At 43.0% G+C, this 21317-nt stretch overlaps 1 protein-coding gene across 1 annotated transcript in view; it reads right to left on the reverse strand.

Annotated features, from left to right (window-relative positions):
* Positions 1 to 424: 424 nt before the first annotated feature.
* The window catches only part of zranb3 (zinc finger, RAN-binding domain containing 3), an 82083-nt gene continuing 61190 nt past the window's right edge, over positions 425 to 21317 (reverse strand). The window contains exons 17-20 of the mRNA XM_053491450.1: positions 18161 to 18298; positions 12328 to 12643; positions 6990 to 7121; positions 425 to 1148 (exon numbers count right to left, since the gene is read on the reverse strand). Coding sequence (XP_053347425.1) covers positions 1050 to 1148; positions 6990 to 7121; positions 12328 to 12643; positions 18161 to 18298 — 685 coding nt within the window. The 3' untranslated portion in view covers positions 425 to 1049. The remainder of the gene's footprint in view (positions 1149 to 6989; positions 7122 to 12327; positions 12644 to 18160; positions 18299 to 21317) is intronic.

The following is a 21317-nucleotide window of genomic DNA, read 5'->3' on the forward strand; positions in this document are numbered from 1 at the left end:
AAATTCCACCGCTCCGATCGAGCCGGTGCGACCCACTGCGGCAGGAGACGTCGAGCTGGATTTCGAGTCCCTGACTCGGGGTCTACGAACAGAAATGCAGTTGTAAGAGCTTCCATATCCACATAGGTGCCCATCACAGGGGCAGGTTGCCATGGCGACGAGCCGTGCAGGTCCCACGGCGTTCGCAGAGATTACATAAGGGGCTGTGATGGATTCGAATAAGGCACCGGTTTTCGCAGTAGGGCTTTTTTTAATAAAAGGAAATGCACATATAGTGTATAAATATCACCAGCCAGTGGTCCGGGGCTGAAATTGAAAAACTTGTGCGTCTTTTTTAATCACGTTCCTGCTGCACCGGTGAATTGCGCCCTTTTTTTTTATTTTATTTTTTTTTATAAACGCACGTGTTATTCAGAGAAGAAACGTTTCTTCTTCTGCTGCCGCCACTACCAGCACCACCACGTCTGAAAGTGAGCGGGGAGGGAAAAACATTGTCGAGAGTCATGCAGCAGGGTGCTTTTTTGTGCTCTAAAATGCCTGCACCCAGGTTAAAAATAGCAGCAAACAAGAACGCTTGGACACCCTGCTCTTTCCTCTCTGCTAGAAACACAAGCGTTATCATGCAGCAGAACCGCCTCAGCAGTGCTCCGCGGAGAGCTCGGCGGTCACTGTGCAAGGAAGCGCTTTTTAAAATCTCTCGCACCGTCTTTCTTTTCCATTCTTACACTTTTCTAGTACCCACATTTTCCTTAGATCCAGCGTGCAGCTGTAGAATTCTGTCTTAAATGGTAAGAAAAAAGAAAGCAAAAAAAACCCCAAAATGTTGAGAATTTTAACAATACAATAAAGAATTGTGTGAAAAGTCTGAATGTGTGTTTAATCAATGAAATTAAAACAGCCATATTGTTTGTTTGTGTGTAGGCATGATGCATACATCGCATTCTTAAACATATCAAAGTCATTACATCTCTTCTACAATCTCAGCTTTTATCACACATACGTATACTAATGACTTAAACACAGTGGCGGCGGCGGTTGTTGTCTTGGTCTTATTTCTTCACAAAGAATCTGCTGATGTCTGAGGACAGTCTAGACGCCGCTTCACCTTTCTTCATCTGACTCCGTTCTTTGGCCTGCTGTGATGTTCTCTGCAACACCGCACAAATGACATCATTAAAATACCATCGTTTCATCTCACGGTTACAGGAAGCTGCATATTCTGCCTATTGTATAACACTTCCACACCAAACATTAATATAAGAGGCGCCGAATTATAGACGTACTGAAGCTGGCAAGACAGACAGACAGATAGACAGGCTGTTATGTAAAAAGCCTAGGAGAGAGAAATACGTAGGTGTCTCAAACTCAAAATCCGTATTTGTTCCTGTGGTCATGTGTGTGATAAATATATTTAACGTTCCGTCCGTGACAAGACTCTTACATCAGAGCTGCTATAAATTAAGGCGAGTTTCCGTCAGCGCTCCCTTCCTTCCAACCTGGATGTTTGCGTCATACACAGGCACCAAATCAAGAGTCGTATATCGCTTTATATAAATATATATAAAAAACACTAGAGGTTGCAGGATATTGAGGCATCTCTAAATATAAGATGACGTTTTGGACAAGGAACGAATTCGTCCCTGCACACACACAAAAAAAAACCTGTCTTCTGACCTGGAGTTTTCTCAAACATGGAAAGTTGACTTAAATGTGTGAACCAGGGAAATATAATGTGCTAGAACACGAGAAGTTATATTATTTATATTAAAATATTTGTGATTTGTTTGGTATAATGACGTTTCCTAGGAGGAAGAGGAGAAATCTCAGTGAAGAATTTACATAAATAAACAAAATGTTTTGTCTGTACATTGGTCAGAACTCAGCGGTAACTTTACGTTTCATACACTGGAGGACCAGAACCCTGTCTAAGACCAAGTTTCTGTTTGTCTGCATGTCTGTATGTCTGTCCAGACAGATTTTGTCTCAGCATCACGCAAAACTGACTTGACAGATCTGAATGAAACTTTGCCCAGTCCTTCTGTATTTGCCTGAAGTTAAACCTGCACCATAAATCAAATCCAAATGTTGAGTTGAAATAAAGTTATGAGTAGTTTTGTGCCAGATTAGAAACCGCAAGCTCAAGCGTCCTGCTCGTGCGTCAAACTGTGGGCGCGTCTTAAATTGACGGCTGGACAGAATTTAACAAAACTCTGCCAGTCCTTACGTATTTGCCTGAAGTTTAACCGGCACCCTAAAGTGAAATCAAAATGTTGAGTAAAAACGATGTTATTAACAGTTATGTACCGGATTTAATAATCACTTTATAAATAAATAAGATACTAATAAACTACTTGCTCAATGTAAATATAGATATTAATTAGAAAAGCTATACTGAATATTTATACCTGGATTAGTTCATATTTTCATTTTTCTTAAAATAACAGCCTTAAAGTGGTTTAAGTGGATTTTAACGCGCTGGAGACGTTTTAAGACAAAACTTCATCTTTATCCGATCTACTTTGTCGATTTCTCATCTGTTATTCATTCTCCGATTACCGAACAGGGAGTTGTATTTGACTGACGACAAAAAAAGTACGGCTTAGCGTAAACAAGTCGTAAGATAAAATTTAACAAAATTTAAGTTCTTCATATGAATATATTTAGCAGAGAGACAGACAGACATGTACATATACACTACATGCACTGTTTCTGTTCAGGGCTTTATCCTAGATAATCAAATGGAATTGTGGGTAATGAAGGAAACTGTTAACCATAGTAATTAAAGAAGTTTTAAAGAAAGAGCTCATTTGTTCACTGCACTAAGATTTCAATGCCACCCAAGATCACTTGTTAATGATTCAGTGGCATCCAGAGTGGAGCTTTCTTTTACACTTGACTCTATAAAGGAGAGACGTGTGTGTGTGTGTGTGTCACATATATTTCAAATTGTCTCTACGTTATTACATTTGTCTCAGCTAAACCCCAACAAATATCTTAGCTTCTTATCAAAATGAATCATTTATTATCTATTTATTTTCTTTTTAAAGAAAGTGGTACTTGATGTCCGATGCTGTCCAGCCAGTTTTTCCCCCCTCTTTTTTATTTTTCTTTTTTGCAAAGAGAAGAAACAGTATTCAGTTGCAAGACGCTAATTTTACGCATGATAAGTATTTTTTCCTTTCCCTCCCGTGAATAATGGATCCGCAATATTTTTCACAGGAAACAGGATATAATTGTTCCGCGTTACTGCAGAGAGTCAGCTGGCGTGTTTAATTGTTGTTGTTTTTTTTTGTCATGAAATGTCACTGAAGTGCTGTGGTGCGGGCGGCCTTTACAGGGTCCCAAACTAACCTTGGATCATAAACTGCTCAAGAAAACACAATACTAAAGAAATAATTCAAATTTTTTAAAAACTATTTACTTGTGGACAATTACCACAAACACTCTTAATACTTATTTTCTATAGCGAGGCTCCAGGAGACCGAGATCCTTTGGCTTAACAGAAAGGAAAAAAGCCCATGCTGGTGGTAGACGTCACTTCTAGACTACAGATCCAGAGGTTAGGGAGTTCGCTGAAATCATAGGTTCCCTCCTTTTACCTTTTCAACCTTGTGTAACCTTACGGTCGCTGAGATTTCTTGTAATTCTCATATTTGATTACTACCTAAATAATTTTATTCTTTGATTATATGTTTACATAAACAGACACACAGGTCTACAGGTATTCCTAATAAAGTGGTCGGACGGTACACATATCCTCTTTTATGTGCCTTCTGCTTTATTTTGAACATTTGTACAGTATAAGTGCTAATAGGGGAGGAAAATCGTATTTAATACGGTACAATCGAGCATCATTTCCTCCAACGCAATTGAATGTCCTGCCTGACGGCTGTGGCTCGCGTGCGTGCGTACTTGACAGACGTAATACTGCGAAATAATGAACAGGATTAGAAGGAGCGCAGCAAAAGCCTGACTAAATCTCAGCCTCCCTGCCAACACTACAGCTCACAGGACAGAGTGGAATCTTCATGATATTTGCTTTGACATGGACAAGATGGTCAACATCCCCAGCATCCTTGTACGCCGCTCTAACATCAACGCATTAGCCATGTGGAGCAATCTCCGCAGGAATTTACCCCCCTTCAGCCAAGCTCATCTTTACCTCGCCGTGAAGCACAAGGAGGAAAGCGCTATCCGCCCCTTCCGCTTGCATGAGCTCACAGATTCCACTGATTGGACTAGTGTCTACTGCTATAATTGATGTGTATGCCCCACCCCCTTATTATTCCCGTATATTGCCTCCCAATAGTTACTATTCCCATGCCCTAGATCAGGAATAAATCTGGGTCTCATAGACATCTTTTTTCTGTGATCTTTGTGATGCGATTTGAATTTATATAACAGCACCAATGTTTACTGTCTGATTTATTTCAATCGGCTATATTCCTTACAGTCTAATGCTCTATAACTTGTGTTAATTAAATGTCGGGTCTTGTACAAAGTAAGAACTTTTTTTATTGGCCCCTGAGTGGCGCAGTGGTGAAGTGCTCGCCCGGGTGATGTTGTAACCACTCGCAGCCGAGGGCCTGGAGAGAGCTGATTGGCCGAGTTCTCTCAGCGGGATGGGATGGGAGACACTTCTCACGGTTCTACAGTCAATCAGGGGCGTCAGTGATTAGAGATCTGTAGGAACCGACAAGATTTTTTGCTACGCGGGAATACATTTACAAACAAAACGTGGTAGCGGTCGGTAACTCTGGTGTAATTTGGACAGGAGCGGGCGGTCTAATAATATATCGTTCCCGACGTCCTTTCTGAACAGCATATCTGCGCTTTATTCAATCTTATCGAGCACCTGTATGACTTGCGTTCATGACTGCGCTGCACGCATGGACTGCGTCACGCATTTTATTGGCAAGGTCTGTGCACGCAGGATTTGCATAAGGGTCATCAGAGCGGGCTGTACCGAGGATGGCAGAGCAAAGTGTGGATGTGCTGTCCTTGAAAGACGTTCAGCTTGGACTAGAAAATGGTCAGTTTACCGGTAAGAAACCCACATCGGGCAAAGCCTGTCATTTTTGTTTTCAGCTACACCGTCCCTAAGCTACCGTGTTGACAAAAAATGTCACATTTATATTTTGAATAAAAATAATAAATATGCTACAATGTTGTACATTGTTTCTAAATTTTTTTTCCTGGAACAAATTTCCGTATTAACAGCATCTTGACAAGAAGAATAAAAAGAAAATAAATTGTTGTATAACCTACTGTTTTCTTGTTATCCCTTTCTTTCGGTTTAAATGTGAGATTCTGGAAACAGATAGAAATTTAGCGGGAACGGTCGGGTCGGGAAGAAAATTATTCTAAGCGGGCGTGAGTGAACAAAGTGTAAATATATAGAGGGAGTGGGTGGTCCCACGCAGACCTCAATCTGTGAGCTTATGAAGGAGCGGATAGCACTGTCCTCAGAGTGTTTTACGCCACCGTGAGTGAGTGAGCAGTTGGTGGTCGTTTGGTGTCACGTGGTTCAGAGGAAACGCATGATAGTCTTCGGCCCTCGGGACTGAGTGGTAGTAGTAGCCTTAATGTGGGAGCCCCCTAGTGACGGGGAGGAATCGACACGACTAAATTAGGAAAAAAAAAAAAGTCATTGCCATCCTCTTACAAAATACGTAACATAAAATGTGCCGAAGATCTGAGCAGTTTTTGTTACACAATAAAATATGCAGATGATGTGATTGGTTTCTGTTTTCTGCAAAAGCTGTGGTATATTTTTACAGAATTCATCGATTTTAGACCGTGTGAACTGATTCACTCTGACCCATTGAGTGTTCAGGGAGTGTTGTTAGATCCGATTAAAATGAACTCTAGCACAGTCGCTCTGTTGAACAAATGTGCGCGCTGCCATCAGAACCTCGATGCACAGGTCCGTGCACCTGATCCGAGACCACTTGAAACGTTTAAAAGCTTGAAACACTCTGGTGCGGTTTGAGAAAGCCGGGATTAAAAAAGAAAAAAAATGAAATACCTAAAGTCATTAATAAATTAAACACTTCCGCATTAAATGTTAAATCTAATAAGCATCCAAGGACATTTACTAAGGCCAGCGCACGAGATAGCACAGCGTTCAAAGACGAGAGCGCTCCTGAACCAACAGTTAAATGGTTTATTGAAACGGCATATGTTTTTGAGCACTCGCGTTACTAAACACAACCCTGCTGTGTTATCAGGGAGCGGCGGATTATTACAGGGTCTATCACAGGATTAAAGATCGCTGCTTGCATTTGATTTGTATCATTTTTATTTTACTTACTTATGTATTTACTTATTTATTATTTTGTGGGGACGGTTGCCGCTGGCGTCTGTACGGATAAACACTAGTCACAAAAATAAAAGGATTAGGCACGCTGGCGAACGTTTTATTCACCATCTGGAGCCGTGCTTGTGTTGTTTTCGATGCATAATGGTACATTTTATAATCTCCTAATGAGTTTTCAGCTGGTAAAGACACCACCGTATATGAGCCACATGCCTTCTCATGCCTTCTCGAATGAACCAAATAGGAAACAATAGATCGATTAAATCGCACGGCTCTAATAAGGAAACAGTTTGAAGCACTCATTAGCGAAGTTACATCTACAATTAAATAAAATAGGAAGTGCCCTATGCAGAAGCGATTAGTTTGACACCGTTGCCTTTCCCGGAACTACTCGGAGGACTAAAACGCATTCCTGCATCGTATCCAGGCTTCGAATCACGATCCTTTCCTCTCGGCTCAGGCAGCTGTTCTGTAGTGCCACGCGGTGACGGATACTGCAGAGAGCAGGCGTCACACGGTGTCCTTTTTCTCTATAATCGAGTCTTAAATCTCATGAAGACGTCTTGGAACTGTAGTGTTTCTGACCAGATTTTAAATCCTGACTGCAGCATAATTTGTGTACCAAAAGAAAACCAGACCCTTTCTTTGTCTAGCGCGGTGTTTTATATACCATGCGATGGCAGACGGTGCAAAGCGTCTGCAGGTTGTCCAGAAGGCACTGTCCTCCTCCACTGTACACCGGCTTGATGTGGTCCACCTGCCAGAAGTGGCCCTCTACCGGGTGACGGATCATCTCGTTCAGCTAGAATAAACACACACACAGACACACACAGAGACACAGAATTGAAGTTAAGAAAGGGATTAGAGACTAGATGCAGTTCTTCATGCTGAAGCCAAGAACAGATGGTCGTCGCCTGTGCTCTGTGACTCTGGCGAGGTTGGTGTTTTTCACAGTTTTTGGACCGCGGAAAAATAACGTCTCAATGCACTAATAAAGAGCATCAAGAATTTATAAGGGGAAGATTACAACAGACAATTATACGCAGTTATAACTATTAAAAAATAAATAAATTGAGGTTCGAGCTAAACTTCAGGGATTTAAGTTTAGAGTCTGGACATGGTGAGCAAGCTTTGACTTTGATAAGAATAGCTAAATAAATAAATAAAGTTATATATGTTATATTCTGCCCTGGTTGTCGGTTCGCTTCTGCGGAGAAAAGAAACAGGGGCGATATTCAGATGACCTGCTACTGCTGAGCCCAAGGGGATCATGGGTAGCGTAGTTCCCCTCTCCAACCCACGGCTCTGCAGGCTGTTTTTGGCTCGAGGAGCAGCAGTGAGGGACCGGGGGAGCTTCAGAGGACCTCGAACCTCGATGCGGGAGGGAGAGAGATCAAGGCTGACGAGCGAGAGCCCGGGGTCCTGCGAGAGCTGAACTGAAAGCCGCAACCAAAGCGCTGGCATTTCGGCTTGCCGAGGCTGTTTTTAGGCCCCCCCGGGTCTCGGGGGAGGCTACAGAAATCAATTCACTTCCCCTCGACAAAACAGAACCATCCCATAATTATCCCCGAGGATGGAAATTGCTGAATATATGATAAGGACGTTCAGCCCGGGGCCACTCGCTTTATTATAATAATCCACATATACTGTATGTATGAATTTAGGTACTGTATGTATATATAGACATACAGCGTATGATTTACTACGCTAACACACACAGTTGCACAGACTCCTCTCTCAGAGGTGCTGTCAAGACCTCCTGTTCAAACCCACCCATTTATCCAGTCGTTTCCCTTTACACACACTCTCTCTAGATCTCTTTTTTTTATTATTTTAACAGAGAATCCTCATCGTCTCCGGTTTAAGGTAGAAGCATCAGAGTGTATGCGTGTGAGCATGTGTGTGCGCGCGCATTAGAAGCCGAGCTTTAGTGCTTAAGGCCAGCTAGATATGGAAAGTCTCTCATTGATCCCGGGCTCGGCCAGAAATGCCAAACAGGAATCAAACTCTCGCCTCGCAGCAGTGTGCGGTGGGAAAAATCGATGCCAATCTGACAGACCAGGCAGTCTGTTAACACCGCACCCTTCAGGGACTCCGCTCCATCCTTCAGTATTGTGTGCGTGTGTGTGTGTGCGTGTGTTTGAAAGAGAGAGCTGAAGCCCGAGGCCACAATGTTATTGCTCTTACATGCTAACTGGACAGCTTTTATTGCCTTTCTCTTTGCAAAGGCTTCTTGGAGAGAAAAAAAAAAAAAACATGCCTAGGTCTTGTTAGTTTCTTCCAGTCGTGAAAGAAAACGTTACGCAAATGCGGATTTAATGAAACGTCCCGAGCAATCACTTTCTCACTGAATCAGCGAGGAAAGTAGGGCACGAACGCAAGGCGGTGTTGGCTCAGCATTTAAGGATCTGCACCGGATTCTGGAAGGTCGACCGAGATGAAGCACTCGGACCGTGTGCAGCCTCGATTCTGAACACGACCCTCCTTATATAAATGGTTAAACATTATACTAGCAGTCCGGACAACATGTTCGATGCTGACATTTGTTCTGCTCCTGTTCTCACGTCGATCCTTTCTGCTCTGGTCCATGCTCGGAAATGCTTTTCCGCTCACCACTGTTGTTCTCAAGAGCGGTAACTTGAGTTACCACTCAAACAACGCAACATAACTGCCGCTCACTGCTTCCTGGATCTGATGTGCCCCGACGATCGAAGGGACATCGAAGAACAATTTTCCTCCCCATGGACATTAACTGAAGCTCTTGACCTGCATCTGCACTGATGATGCTGCTTGAGAAGCCATTAAAGTGGCTGGTGAGAGTGTGTTTCGGGTTATTAATGGTGAGGAAAAGCCACTAGTTTAGTGGAAGACACAAGACTCGAGTGCTGCAGCAGTATTTCCTGCTGTCCCCCCTCCTTAAACCCAAGCCCTAGTTTTATTGCATAACATAAAGAGCTTGTTTTTTTATTTTTTGTTAAACCTTTAGGAATTTTTGTTTGAAACTAAGGTGAATACTAACAAAAACTAATTTAAAGATGGCTCAAGTGTCATGCGATGCACACTTGATGGTTTGTTCAGCATAGTTTTTTGTTCCATTCCCCTTTCTTTTGATCTTTTTATTTTTTTTTAAGGAAAAAAAAAAACAAAAACTAACAAATATCCTGCACCTAGAAGTGACCACTGCACTGTGCGGACTAAACAAACAAGCTGGACCAAGTTAGGGTTGCTTATAACATAACTCAGAAATAATCATATTTCACTTCTCAGGTGCAATGCTGCCCTTTCGCCTTGGCGTGCTTCGGGTCACGATCTCTTGGAAGCTCCTGGACAATACACTTGAAATTTCTTTACAGAGCTTTCACATCTCATAACCAAGAAAGAAGGGAAGGAACGACCTTGATGCCTTCTGGTGTATGTGCACACACATGCCTATGCTTTCTGACTGCGTCATGTAGTAAAGATTGGCCGAGTGTTCGTAATAAATACCCACATTGTACAACCACCCTTACAAATCAAATCACGTGAGCCAACCCTCAGCTGGAAAATTCATCAATGCTGACAGTTTTCTGATATTCTCGAGGGCCAGAAGTATTGGAACAACAATCAGGAAAAAAGTTCAACAAGCACCAGTGCTCGTTACGGTGAGACACTTAATGAAGAGCTGAACTTCATATTAAACACAGAGGACTGATATCCATGGGCGTCGTGATCTCGCGTGATGATGCACGTCCGCACACTTCAGCCCACACTGTCGACACTTTGCAAAAATGTTGTTTTGAGGTGTTAAAGCGTCCTCCCTATAGTCCTGATCTCGCTGCGTCAGACCTGTTTGGTCCCCTGAAAGCAGCTCCACATAGAATGAGGATTCACTTCTGATGAAAATGTGAAGACAGCAGTGCATTTGTGGAAGCTCAGCTGAATACATTTTTGAATTAGGGAATACGGAAGCTTGTTGACGAATGGACAAATGGTATTGAACAGCGAGGAGATCAAGGTAGAAAATTTTTGTCTTTGTCTTTTCTAAATGTTAATTCAAATAAATTCTATAGCGGATCATGTTTGACTTGCTCTCATGATGTCATGTATATTTTTCAAGCATTTTTGAAGCTATGTGATATTTTTTAGCTTTGAGTCAGTCATGATATGTGTAGTCATGTTGCAACACTGGACCACTTCAGACCTCTTGCCTCTGGACTAAAGGATCCGTTGTCCGAGTCAGTAATGCCTCGAGTTAACTGCACAACAATGCTGATGTAAGCATCCTGCATTTGTCTGGTCAACATTTACACCCAGACCCAACAACATGCTAGTCTACCCACATCCGGCATAAAATAAAAAGCTGGGATAAAAGATAAAAGAGTTTGAGTTACTTTCTAGGTAAATTGATGTCCTGGTGGCGAATATGGCTCAGCTGAAATCAATAATTCAGGAGCTGAGACCGTGCAACTCAGAGGCTCCTGCCCTTCACCGAGCCCTCCTTGTAGCTCCACGACCAGTTCACCTCCCACTGCCTTATCAGGGGAGCAGAAGAATGCCTTCAGCCCTTTCCAGGAGATTCTTCCAGGCTCGTACTGACCTTGCAGTTGAGCCAAGTTCGACCCTGGCCTCGTGAGCATCTTAAGAAGTGTCTGGGTTAGCCCACGGTGGTTTTCAAGTACTTCTAACACGTCGGTGACAGTTACAGTGAAGCTGGCAAGTAAAGTCTGAGTCCTTAGCAGAACTGCATGGAATGAATCTGGTCTTTTGCTCAACACAATTTGTTGTGTAATAATCAGTGTTGGGGGACGTAACTTTTTAAAGTAACTAATTACATTACAAAATTACTGTCATTAAAAAGTAATCAGTTACATTACAGCGTTACTTTCTGATAAAAGTAACTAGTTCGAGTACTTTTCCATCGCAAAAAATGAAAACTCTTTCGTGATTTCTCATGCATGTTGTTTTAGTCAAGAACTTTAAAATTATTCTAACATCATCACTCAGCGAAGTTTGGCCCATAACTTAACTACTAATACCCCTATCTCACCTACGCAGTGTTGCGTGGTGGCTGTAAGTACGGTTCATCATGATTCCCCGCGAGTTTTGGCGCCGTGATTAGGTTTCCATCTTTCCGTGCGTCGGTTCACGCAGACCTTGCAGAACTTCACGAAACATCGGACGGTCACTCGCGACGGCTCATGGTGAGATATGGGTATAACATCAGGAATAACGGGGGGGGGGTTATTCGGGGCGGGGCTTGAAGGACGACTTTCAGACATACACAATAACAGAATGACTGCTGTCTGGCTCACGGATTACATAAAATATCTGAACAACAGACTACATTTTTGAAAGTATAACTAAATAACTGAGTACTTAAATGGCGGACCTGACGCGTTAGATTACTCGATGTTAAAAAAAAAGTAATTCAAGTTTTCTGGGTTACACCCAACACTGGTAATAATATAATATTAGTATCCTGAAAACGCGGTCGGATGTACCGAACTGTGGAAAAACCTTGAGCCAGCCCTCATTTCTTTATATGAAATTATATTCAATAGATTATTATATCAATATACAATTTTGTTTATGTAAGTATGTCATCAGCGCCCTCATTTCCCCTCTCTTCTGTTCCAAACACTCAGCATTCAGCATCACCAGTATACTAATCACCAGCCTGATCATCTGTTATCATCTGCATCTATTTCTTACTGGTTCACGCCTAAAGTTAGATGTTTTTTTGTAATGCTTGAATGATTCATAGGTCACTGCGTGGCTTAACAAACAAGAAACATTCCTTTGAAACTGCTCAAGTACAGCAACTGAACTGAAAATAAGTGCCAAAATCCCACCAAAAGAGAGCCAAAAATCCTCTAGGCAGCATGTAGAACTATTCTTAAATAAAAAAAATTAAAAAATACAAGAACGTCTGGCTCTTCGGAAGCAAAATATGAAGCAATGAATTTTACACAGAACTGTATGCAAGTCTTACCACCTTGTGTAATATTTCAGTTTTGATTCAGACTCACCTGTTTGAGAGGCAGCTGTGCCAGCCACGTGTTGTCCAGGATCTCTTTGCGGTGTGTGTGTGGCGCGTCTCGTACCCGTAGATACAGCTGGCGCGCGTTAAGGCCACAGCTCTGACAAACACCTTGCTCCGTCTCGAGCACACGGGACCGGGCGTAGCCTCGGCTGGAGCGCAGCTGCAGCTCCTCCATGCAGCTGGCGCTGCAGAACCCGCCTGCCCAGCCGGAGTGCTCCACGCTGGGCTTCTGGCAGGACAAACACAGCGGCGTGCCTCCAGAGTCCAGAGCTTGCAAATATCCTGTCTCTGTTTTTTTGTCCCTGAATTCCAAAAAAAAAAAAAAAAAAAAAAAAGCACAAAGACGCACTGATTAGCTTTGCCAGTATAGTGGAAGTCATGGTGGTTTGCTCAAGTAGCAGTGCTCGATGGCATTTTAGTTTCTTCTTTGTCTCTAGTTTCCACTGCTAAGTCTGGTCAATTATTTATATTATTTTAGGTCAAAATTTAAATGATAACTGATTAATGTACTCGTTATAAAATGGCCCTAGCAATTACAGTAGATGGAGCGATATGAATAGGATCCGGGAGGGTGAGATTAGAAAAAGACATCCATGTGATCAGTTTTAGGGTATTGTATTGTATAGGTGGCCGAGCTTCAGGCTGCTTTTCTTCCCACAACTGTTGTAAAGAGTGCTTATTAGTGGTGCTTGCGAAGCAACACATCACTTGTATGATCTTGCAGGCTTATTATAAAAGGCTTATTTTTAAAAAATTCTTCTTCCGTACAACTTTGGCAAGTAACTAGTCCTGTACCGTTTCTTGTAAACCCATGAATGAGGTGTCAAATCGTGGGTTTTTTTTTAAGAAGGGGTGCTATGACTTTTCTAAGTCATAGGGGTTGGGTTAAATTGCACAGGGGCAAATAGGGTGCTATGACTTTTTTAAGTTATAGGGGTGGGGTTCAATTGCCCAGGGGCAAATGGGGTGCAATGACTTTTCTAAGTCATAGGGGTGGGGTTAAATTGTCCAGGGGCAAATGGGGTGCTATGACTTTTCTAAGTCATAGGGGTTGGGTTAAATTGCACAGGGGCAAATAGGGTGCAATGACTTTTCTAAGTCATAGGGGTGGGGTTAAATTGTCCAGGGGCAAATGGGGTGCTATGACTTTTCTAAGTCATAGGGGTTGGGTTAAATTGCACAGGGGCAAATAGGGTGCTATGACTTTTTTAAGGCATAGGGGTGGGGTTAAATTGCCCAGGGGCAAATGGGGTGCTATGACTTTTCTAAGTCATAGGGGTGGGGTTAAATTGCCCAGGGGCAATTTACCGCCCCCCAAAAAAATCCCATAGACTTAACATTTAGACCAATCTTGATGAATTCTTGTGCAGAGCAAGAGTTTTGAAGAGGCTTGCAAGCTGTACCAGAACATTCCCTGCAAGGGGGTATAAGTTGTACCCCTGGGGCGCAAGAGGTGCACAAATTTGCCCCATTGACATATAAGGGTGAAGCTACTCCCCATTGAAATAGGAAGTGCTCAGAGTTCCTTGCTATAGTAACTTCCATAGAAACTTTGAAACTGAACCTAATTGTGGATCCCATTGTCATGGAGACACGGGGGGTGGGCTCATTTTACTCAGGCAACCAATCAGTCTCTCAGGATCATTGTGAAGCTGTCGAGCCACGCCTTAGCAACCATTTCAGAGCACCTTAGCAACTAATACCCGTAGTTTGTCATTATGAAAGGCCCAGAGGCCCGAGTTTTGGCACAGCAAGCACCACTCTCATTTTCTTCAGAAAATGTACCTGTCTAGTTTATCTTACTATAGCACCCAGGACAAGTCTGGACGCCTTCTCCTCTGACCTTTCCCCCATCTACAGTACGAGACATTTCTGCCAGCAGATCTGCGGCTCACAGTATTTTTTTTCCCCCACTCTGTGCAACAACTAGATGTGTGTCTGAAACCTCCCAGGTGGCCCAGCGCTCGCTGAGATGTTGCCATCTGGCTAAGCACAGTCCCTGAGATCACATTCCCTGGTATTTAATGTGAAATGATGTTACAGCACTGCATCGCTGCCATATGATTGACTGACTGGGTACTCCATGTGCTCAGCAGTGCTCGGGTTAATCCTGATCCTGGGCTTCTCCTCCCGAGTCGTGCACTCTTGAGAGACTCGAGTTACACTTATCTGTTCCCTTCGTTGTCACTATTCTCAAGCTTTTCTCTTCTCCCCGTTAGTGTGTGTGTGTGTGTGTGTCTCTTTTACCTTGAAATGTGCACACGGGGCACTTTTAAGGCTTAACTTAAATCTTGAAGTAATTAAGATCCAATTATGGCCCTTAAATCTTTTTAAAGGTACACTCTATCTACATTTTTCTGGCAAAAGATACCTCTTAAAGGTAAGCGTTCCACCCTGGAGACAAAAAAAAAAAAAAGGTTTTAAAGCCCTCGTTTCTGGAAGCGTGGTTCACTCCACACATCCTCCGATGCTGCCTGTATGATTCCCGACCCTGTTTTTGGGATATATTTTGATCTAGTTGATCAGCAGTCTAGGAAACTGGTTTAAATACGATTCATAAACATTATTTAGACTGAATCCCTATATATAAGCTTTAATAAAAGGATGACACTGTGACAGCCAAACACAGTGCCTTTAGTCTTCACGCTGCACTGACATTCATCTTCAAAGCGCTGATCTGGCAGCGGATTTGTCTCCTTTTTTTTTTTTTGGGTAACGTGTTAAAAAGCTAAAACAGAAGCAGCCCTTCATCGAGATGTACGATGAATACGGCTCTCGTAAGAGCTCTAAGAGTGTGGGCGAGCGAGAGGCCGAGGGAGTGGGCTGGCGAGAGAGGGAGTGGGCGAATGCACGAGTGCTTGTTGGGGGGCTTTTCGGTGCCTGAGAGGAAGGTGCTTATGGTGCTGAACTTTATCTGTAAAACCACTGATGATGTGCTTCACAGCAAACACACTACCTCTGCCCTCTTCAGTCCGTCCTCTCTCTCTCTCTCTCTCTCTCTCTCTCTCTCTCTCTCTCTCTGTGTGCGCCATCCATCTCTGCTTCACTTCTTCCTTATCTCAGTGTCTCTTTTTCCTTCCTTTAACCGTCTTCAAAATAATATTCATGATAAAAAAAAAAAAACGTCCAGACGGTCCTCAGCTAGTCTTAATTTTCTTTTGCTGGTTTCCATGGTTACATCAGTCCGCGCAAGTGTGTGTGTGTGTGTGTGTGCGCATGGGGAGGGGGGCGGGGTGGTTTGTGTTTGCATTTCAGGCACCGGATTAAGCCCTTATCCTGTGCGCTAAGCATTCTCCAGCAGCTCACACACACACATACGCACACACACAGGGTTTAGAAGGCCAGACAGTCTGCCACTACACACATAATTACACACAGAAATGTGCTTTTGAAATAAATTCTGAGTGCTGTGCAATTTTTTTTTTTTTTGCCCACCGTTGCAAATTCATAAATATGTAGCTGTCAGTTCCAGTCTCGGCTCTGCCCTGACCCATAGTCAAAAATATATCACTAAATATACATTTTTTATATATACACTATAATATAATCACAAACGTAATTGTATTTTATGTATTTACAATTGTGAAGTGGAAGGAAAAATAAAAAATTATAGGGTTATAAGGTTTCAAATTTTCTTTACAAAAAAACCCCCAGAAAGTGTCATGCACTGATAGTGACCCCCCTTTACTCTGATACACCTCTAACTAAACTCCAGTGCAACGACCCACCTTATTAGTAAATGTAGAGTCCATTAGTGTGTAATTTAATCTCAGCTGTTCTGTGCAGCCCTCAGAGGTTTGTTACGGAACATTAGTGAATAAACAGCATCATGAAGCTGTTTACAGGATGGTTAGGTTATAGAAAATATCCAGAGCTTTGATCATCCCATGGAACTCCATCAATCCATCATCATCAAATGGAAAGAGTATGGCACGACTGCAAACCTACCAAGACATGGCCGTCCACCTAAACTGACAGTCCGGGCAAGGAGAGCTTTAATCAGAGAAGCAGCCAAGAGGCCCAGGGGAACTCTGGAGGAGCTGCAGAGATCCACAGCTCGGGTGCGAGAGTCTGTCCACCAGTGTTGGGGGACGTTACTTTTCAACCATTTCTTCAAAATTACTGTTATTAAAAAGTAATTAGTTACATTACAGCGTTAGTTTCTGATAAAAGTAACTAGTTCGAGTACTTTTCCACTGCAGAAACTAAAAACTCCTTTGTGATTGTGTTGTTTGGCCCACAATCTGTTAACTACTAATACCTCTATCTCACCTACCGTTCCGCCAGTGGCCATGAGTACGGTTGGCGCTGTGATTAGGTTTCCATCTTTCCATGCGTTGGTCCTCGCGGACCTTGCAAAGCCTTCGAGAACATCGGGCGGTCACTCGCGTTGGCTCACTGTGCCCAACACCGCTTCTCACCGTGAGCCAAACCGCATAGGGGTTAAACAGCAGCAATAACAGAGGGGAGGGGGAAGGGGTTATCGGGGGCGGGGCTTGTGGACTTACACACACAGTCACAATATTGGAATGATTGCCGTCTGACTCACAGATTATATAAACTGTCTGAAGAACGGATTACATCTTTGAAAATATAACTAAATAACTGAGTACTTAAATGGCGGACCTAACGCGTCAGATTACTCGTTACATCAAAAAAGTAATTCAAGTACTTACTTAGTTACTTTGTAACGTGTTACACCCAACACTGCTGTCCACAGGACAACTATTAGTCGTGTACTTCCTGATTCTTCATAGAAGAGTGGGTAAGAGGAAGGCCATTGTTGAAAGAACGTTATAAGAAGTTTGCGACAAACCATGTGGAAGAAGGTGCTCTGGCCAAACTTTTTGGCCTAAATGCAAAACATGTGAAGGTGTGGCGGAAAAACGGACACTGTGCACAGTGGTGGCAGAATGTGAAGAAGTTGGATATTTTCACAACCCACTGTATGTATGTATGTATGTATGTATGTATGTATACGTATATGCGGACACACCTGGGGTAAGGCGGCGACTGAAAGTGAGAGTATGCGTGTGTATGCGTGTGACAGAGATAATGATAAAAGAGAAGAGCGAGAGCGAGGGAAATAAGGATATGAAAGTGTGTTTATATGCTACTGAGTGTGGTGTGTATCAGCTGGGAGCTGGAACTCGGTGTAGCGGAGCTGAAGGTGTCTGATCAGCGCTTGACTAACAAACTTAGTGGAATATAGTAAGCAGCTGTCAGATACAATCTAAGAATCTGTCGCAGACCTGACGGCGCGTAGACGCTGGTGTGTGTGTGTGTGTGTGTGTGTGTCCGTTCTGTTTGGGTATCTGTATACGTTGCTGGTTTATATAGCTCGGGTACCGTGTCTGATACGATATCTATTTTTTAAATAATATTTGTCAGACTATAACGTACACAATATATTATGTTCTGTGAAAAAGAAAATGATCTCGCATCCGGATCGAGGAGCGCAGAATCGTTTTTGACTTCCCATGATTTGCAGCCGATTCAGACCTCTCGGTGCCAACGCTGAGTTCATTAATCCACCAACCACTGACGGACAGACAGAGCAGGTGTGTGTAATAAAGCAGCCGGGAAGTGTTTAAAACAAACAAACAAACAAACAAACAAACAGCAAAGCGGCAGTGCAGATATATACTCATACAGTACCAACGTACACACCTCCACCACGTGAGCAACTGACTGTAGCCTTCACCGCACACACGTAGTACGAAGTGCTACGCTAACATTAGCTAGTGTAAAAGTATGTGTGTGTGTGTGTGTGTGTGTGTGTGTGTGTGTGTGTGTGTGTGTGTGTTTACGTGACATACTTATCAGCTTGACTGGGTGATTTTTTGAGAGATGTCTTTATGGAGAAGGGGTTGTCCTTGCTGATGGTGCGTACGGTCCCTCCCTGTCTTTGGGCGGCACTCAGGGACGTCTGAGCCACTTCCTTCTTGGAGAGATATCTGAGAGATACAAGAGAAAGGGAGGTACATCCAGGAGATTAGTCTTGATGTCAGGAAGATCTCTGTGACAGAGTTTAAAGGTCTCTACACACACCATGAGGAATTACTAACATGTTTATGTACGTATCCCTCCATCACCAAGACACAAAGGCCACGCCTCTTTACTAACCTGGATAGGCACAGAGGCCACACCCACTTCGCTAAAAACAACAGACACAGAGACCACGCCACCTTTACTGAAAACAACAGACACAGAGACCACGCCTCCTTTACTGAAAACAACAGACACAGAGACCACGCCTCCTTTACTGAAAACAACAGACACAGAGACCACGCCTCCTTTCCTGAAAACAACAGACACAGAGACCACGCCTCCTTTACTGAAAACAACAGACACAGAGACCACGCCTCCTTTACTAAAACAACAGACACAGAGACCACGCCTCCTTTACTAAAACAACAGACACAGAGACCACGCCTCCTTTCCTGAAAACAACAGACACAGAGACCACGCCTCCTTTCCTGATAACAACAGACACAGACCACACCTCCTTTACTGAAAACAACAGACACAGAGACCACGCCTCCTTTACTGAAAACAACAGACACAGACCACGCCTCCTTTACTGAAAACAACAGACACAGAGACCACGCCTCCTTTACTGAAAACAACAGACACAGACCACGCCTCCTTTACTGAAAACAACAGACACAGAGACCACGCCTCCTTTACTGAAAACAACAGACACAGACCACGCCTCCTTTGCTGAAAACAACAGACACAGAGACCACGCCTCCTTTACTGAAAACAACAGACACGGAGACCACGCTTCCTTTACTGAAAATAACAGACACAAAGACCACGCCTCCTTTCCTGAAAATAACAGACACAGAGACCACGCCTCCTTTCCTGATAACAACAGACACAGACCACGCCTCCTTTGCTGAAAACAACAGACACAGAGACCATGCCTCCTTTACTGAAAACAACAGACACGGAGACCACGCTTCCTTTACTGAAAATAACAGACACAGAGACCACGCCTCCTTTACTGAAAACAACAGACACAGACCACGCCTCCTTTGCTGAAAACAACAGACACGGAGACCACGCTTCCTTTACTGAAAATAACAGACACAGAGACCACGCCTCCTTTACTGAAAACAACAGACACAGACCACGCCTCCTTTCCTGAAAACAACAGACACAGAGACCACGCTTCCTTTACTGAAAATAACAGACACAGAAACCACGCCTCCTTTCCTGAAAACAACAGACACGGAGACCACGCCTCCTTTCCTGAAAACAACAAGCACAGAGACCACGCCTCCTTTAGTAACCTTGTTAGGTAGAGAGACCACGCCTGCTTTAGTAACCTTGGGTCCGTTCTTCGTCTGTCGCTAACTCAGTTAGCTGGATATAATTGTTGTGGATTTGTCCTGATGGTGGATTGTTTCGTTCTTCAATGCGCTTCTCGCATTTGTTGTCATAGCAACATATCCGTAAGCTTGAAACTGCTCGGGAGCAGCTTTATTTCATGTAAACAGGATTTAGGCTGCGGTCATAGCGGGTTATAATTGTTTGAAATGGTGAGGTCACATCTGATTGGTTAAAGAGCACGACTGACATGGACTGACTCACGTGGGAAAAGAAAAGTATATGCTCCCCTGCCATGACACCCCCCCCCCCTACATAATCGCTATCAAATATTATATTAGAACATAAATTCAAAGGTTTATTATGATCAAATATGATATTACTATTATAATAAACCCTCGGCACGAGACAGCCGTCAAGACCATTGTTACAAATTCTTGTATAATGTTTATTTTGTAACACATTTATTTTTCAGGGGTTTGTCATAAATATGCAAATAAATATTTATATGTAATAAAAATTTATATTTAAAAAAAAAAAAATTGGACGAAACTAATTTTATTATAAAATAAACAATATAAAAGTACACATGTTGTATTTGAAATAAATATTAATATCTATTTTTTCATATACAACATACTTATTTTCATATTGCTTATTTTATTTTATTGTCTCATGTAATTTGTAAACCATTACCGTATGAATTTATGTTCTAATATAATGTTTGATAGCGATTATGTGTGTGTGTGTGTGTGTGTGTTGGCGGGGGTCAATCCATGGCAGGGGGGCATTTCAGCGCATAACACGTGTTACAAAAAAAATTGAGCCGCTCTTTTTCCATTTCATCAACCAATCGGAGGGCTTGTGATCAGTGTTTCTACTGTCGATGCATATCGCCTGTTAAACCAACACACGAACGCGCAATAATCCTAGACAACTCAATCCAGCTACACTAATCATCAACAACAGGTGAGCTCGAAGAACCGAATTAGCACGATGATCTCATCTTAGATGTGTCAGTTCATCCCGGATGTGTCAAGCGACGTACGAAGAACGGACCCCTTGTTAGGCCACGCCTCCTTTCCTAAAAACAACAGGCCCAGAGGCCCCGCCTCTTTACCAAGACTGAAAGACCCAGAGGCCCCGCCTCCTTTACCTAAAAACAACAAGCACTGAGACCACACCTCCTTTAGTAACCTAGTTAGGCAGAGAAGCCCCGCCTCCTTTCCTTTCCCTGTCAGTCGTTACCTGCAGTTGGTTTTTTAGAGCATTTAGCTGCTGCTCTTTTTTCTCTAAACCCGTGTCTGTGTTAAATCACTGATCCTGCAGCCGACCGTCACCCTTCAGTCACTCCGACACTCTAAAACACTAAAACAGCAGCAGCTCGTCTTACTTATCATGAATATGGCCTCAGAAGAACTGCTCCAGTCTATCTGAAAGCTGTGTGTGTGTGTGTGTGTGTGTGTGTGTGTGTGTGTGTGTGTGTGTGTGTGTGTAAGAGAGAAATCAGAACAAGATAATCACAGTGACGACTTACATATCAGGTAATCTAACCAGGAGTGACAGGCAGTGGAGTGAAAGAGACACAGGCGGAGAGGAAGAGAAAGAGTGATACAAACATACGTACACACGCAGCGCAAA

The sequence above is a fragment of the Clarias gariepinus genome, chromosome 3, assembly GCF_024256425.1.
Source record: "Clarias gariepinus isolate MV-2021 ecotype Netherlands chromosome 3, CGAR_prim_01v2, whole genome shotgun sequence".
NCBI lineage: Eukaryota > Metazoa > Chordata > Actinopteri > Siluriformes > Clariidae > Clarias > Clarias gariepinus.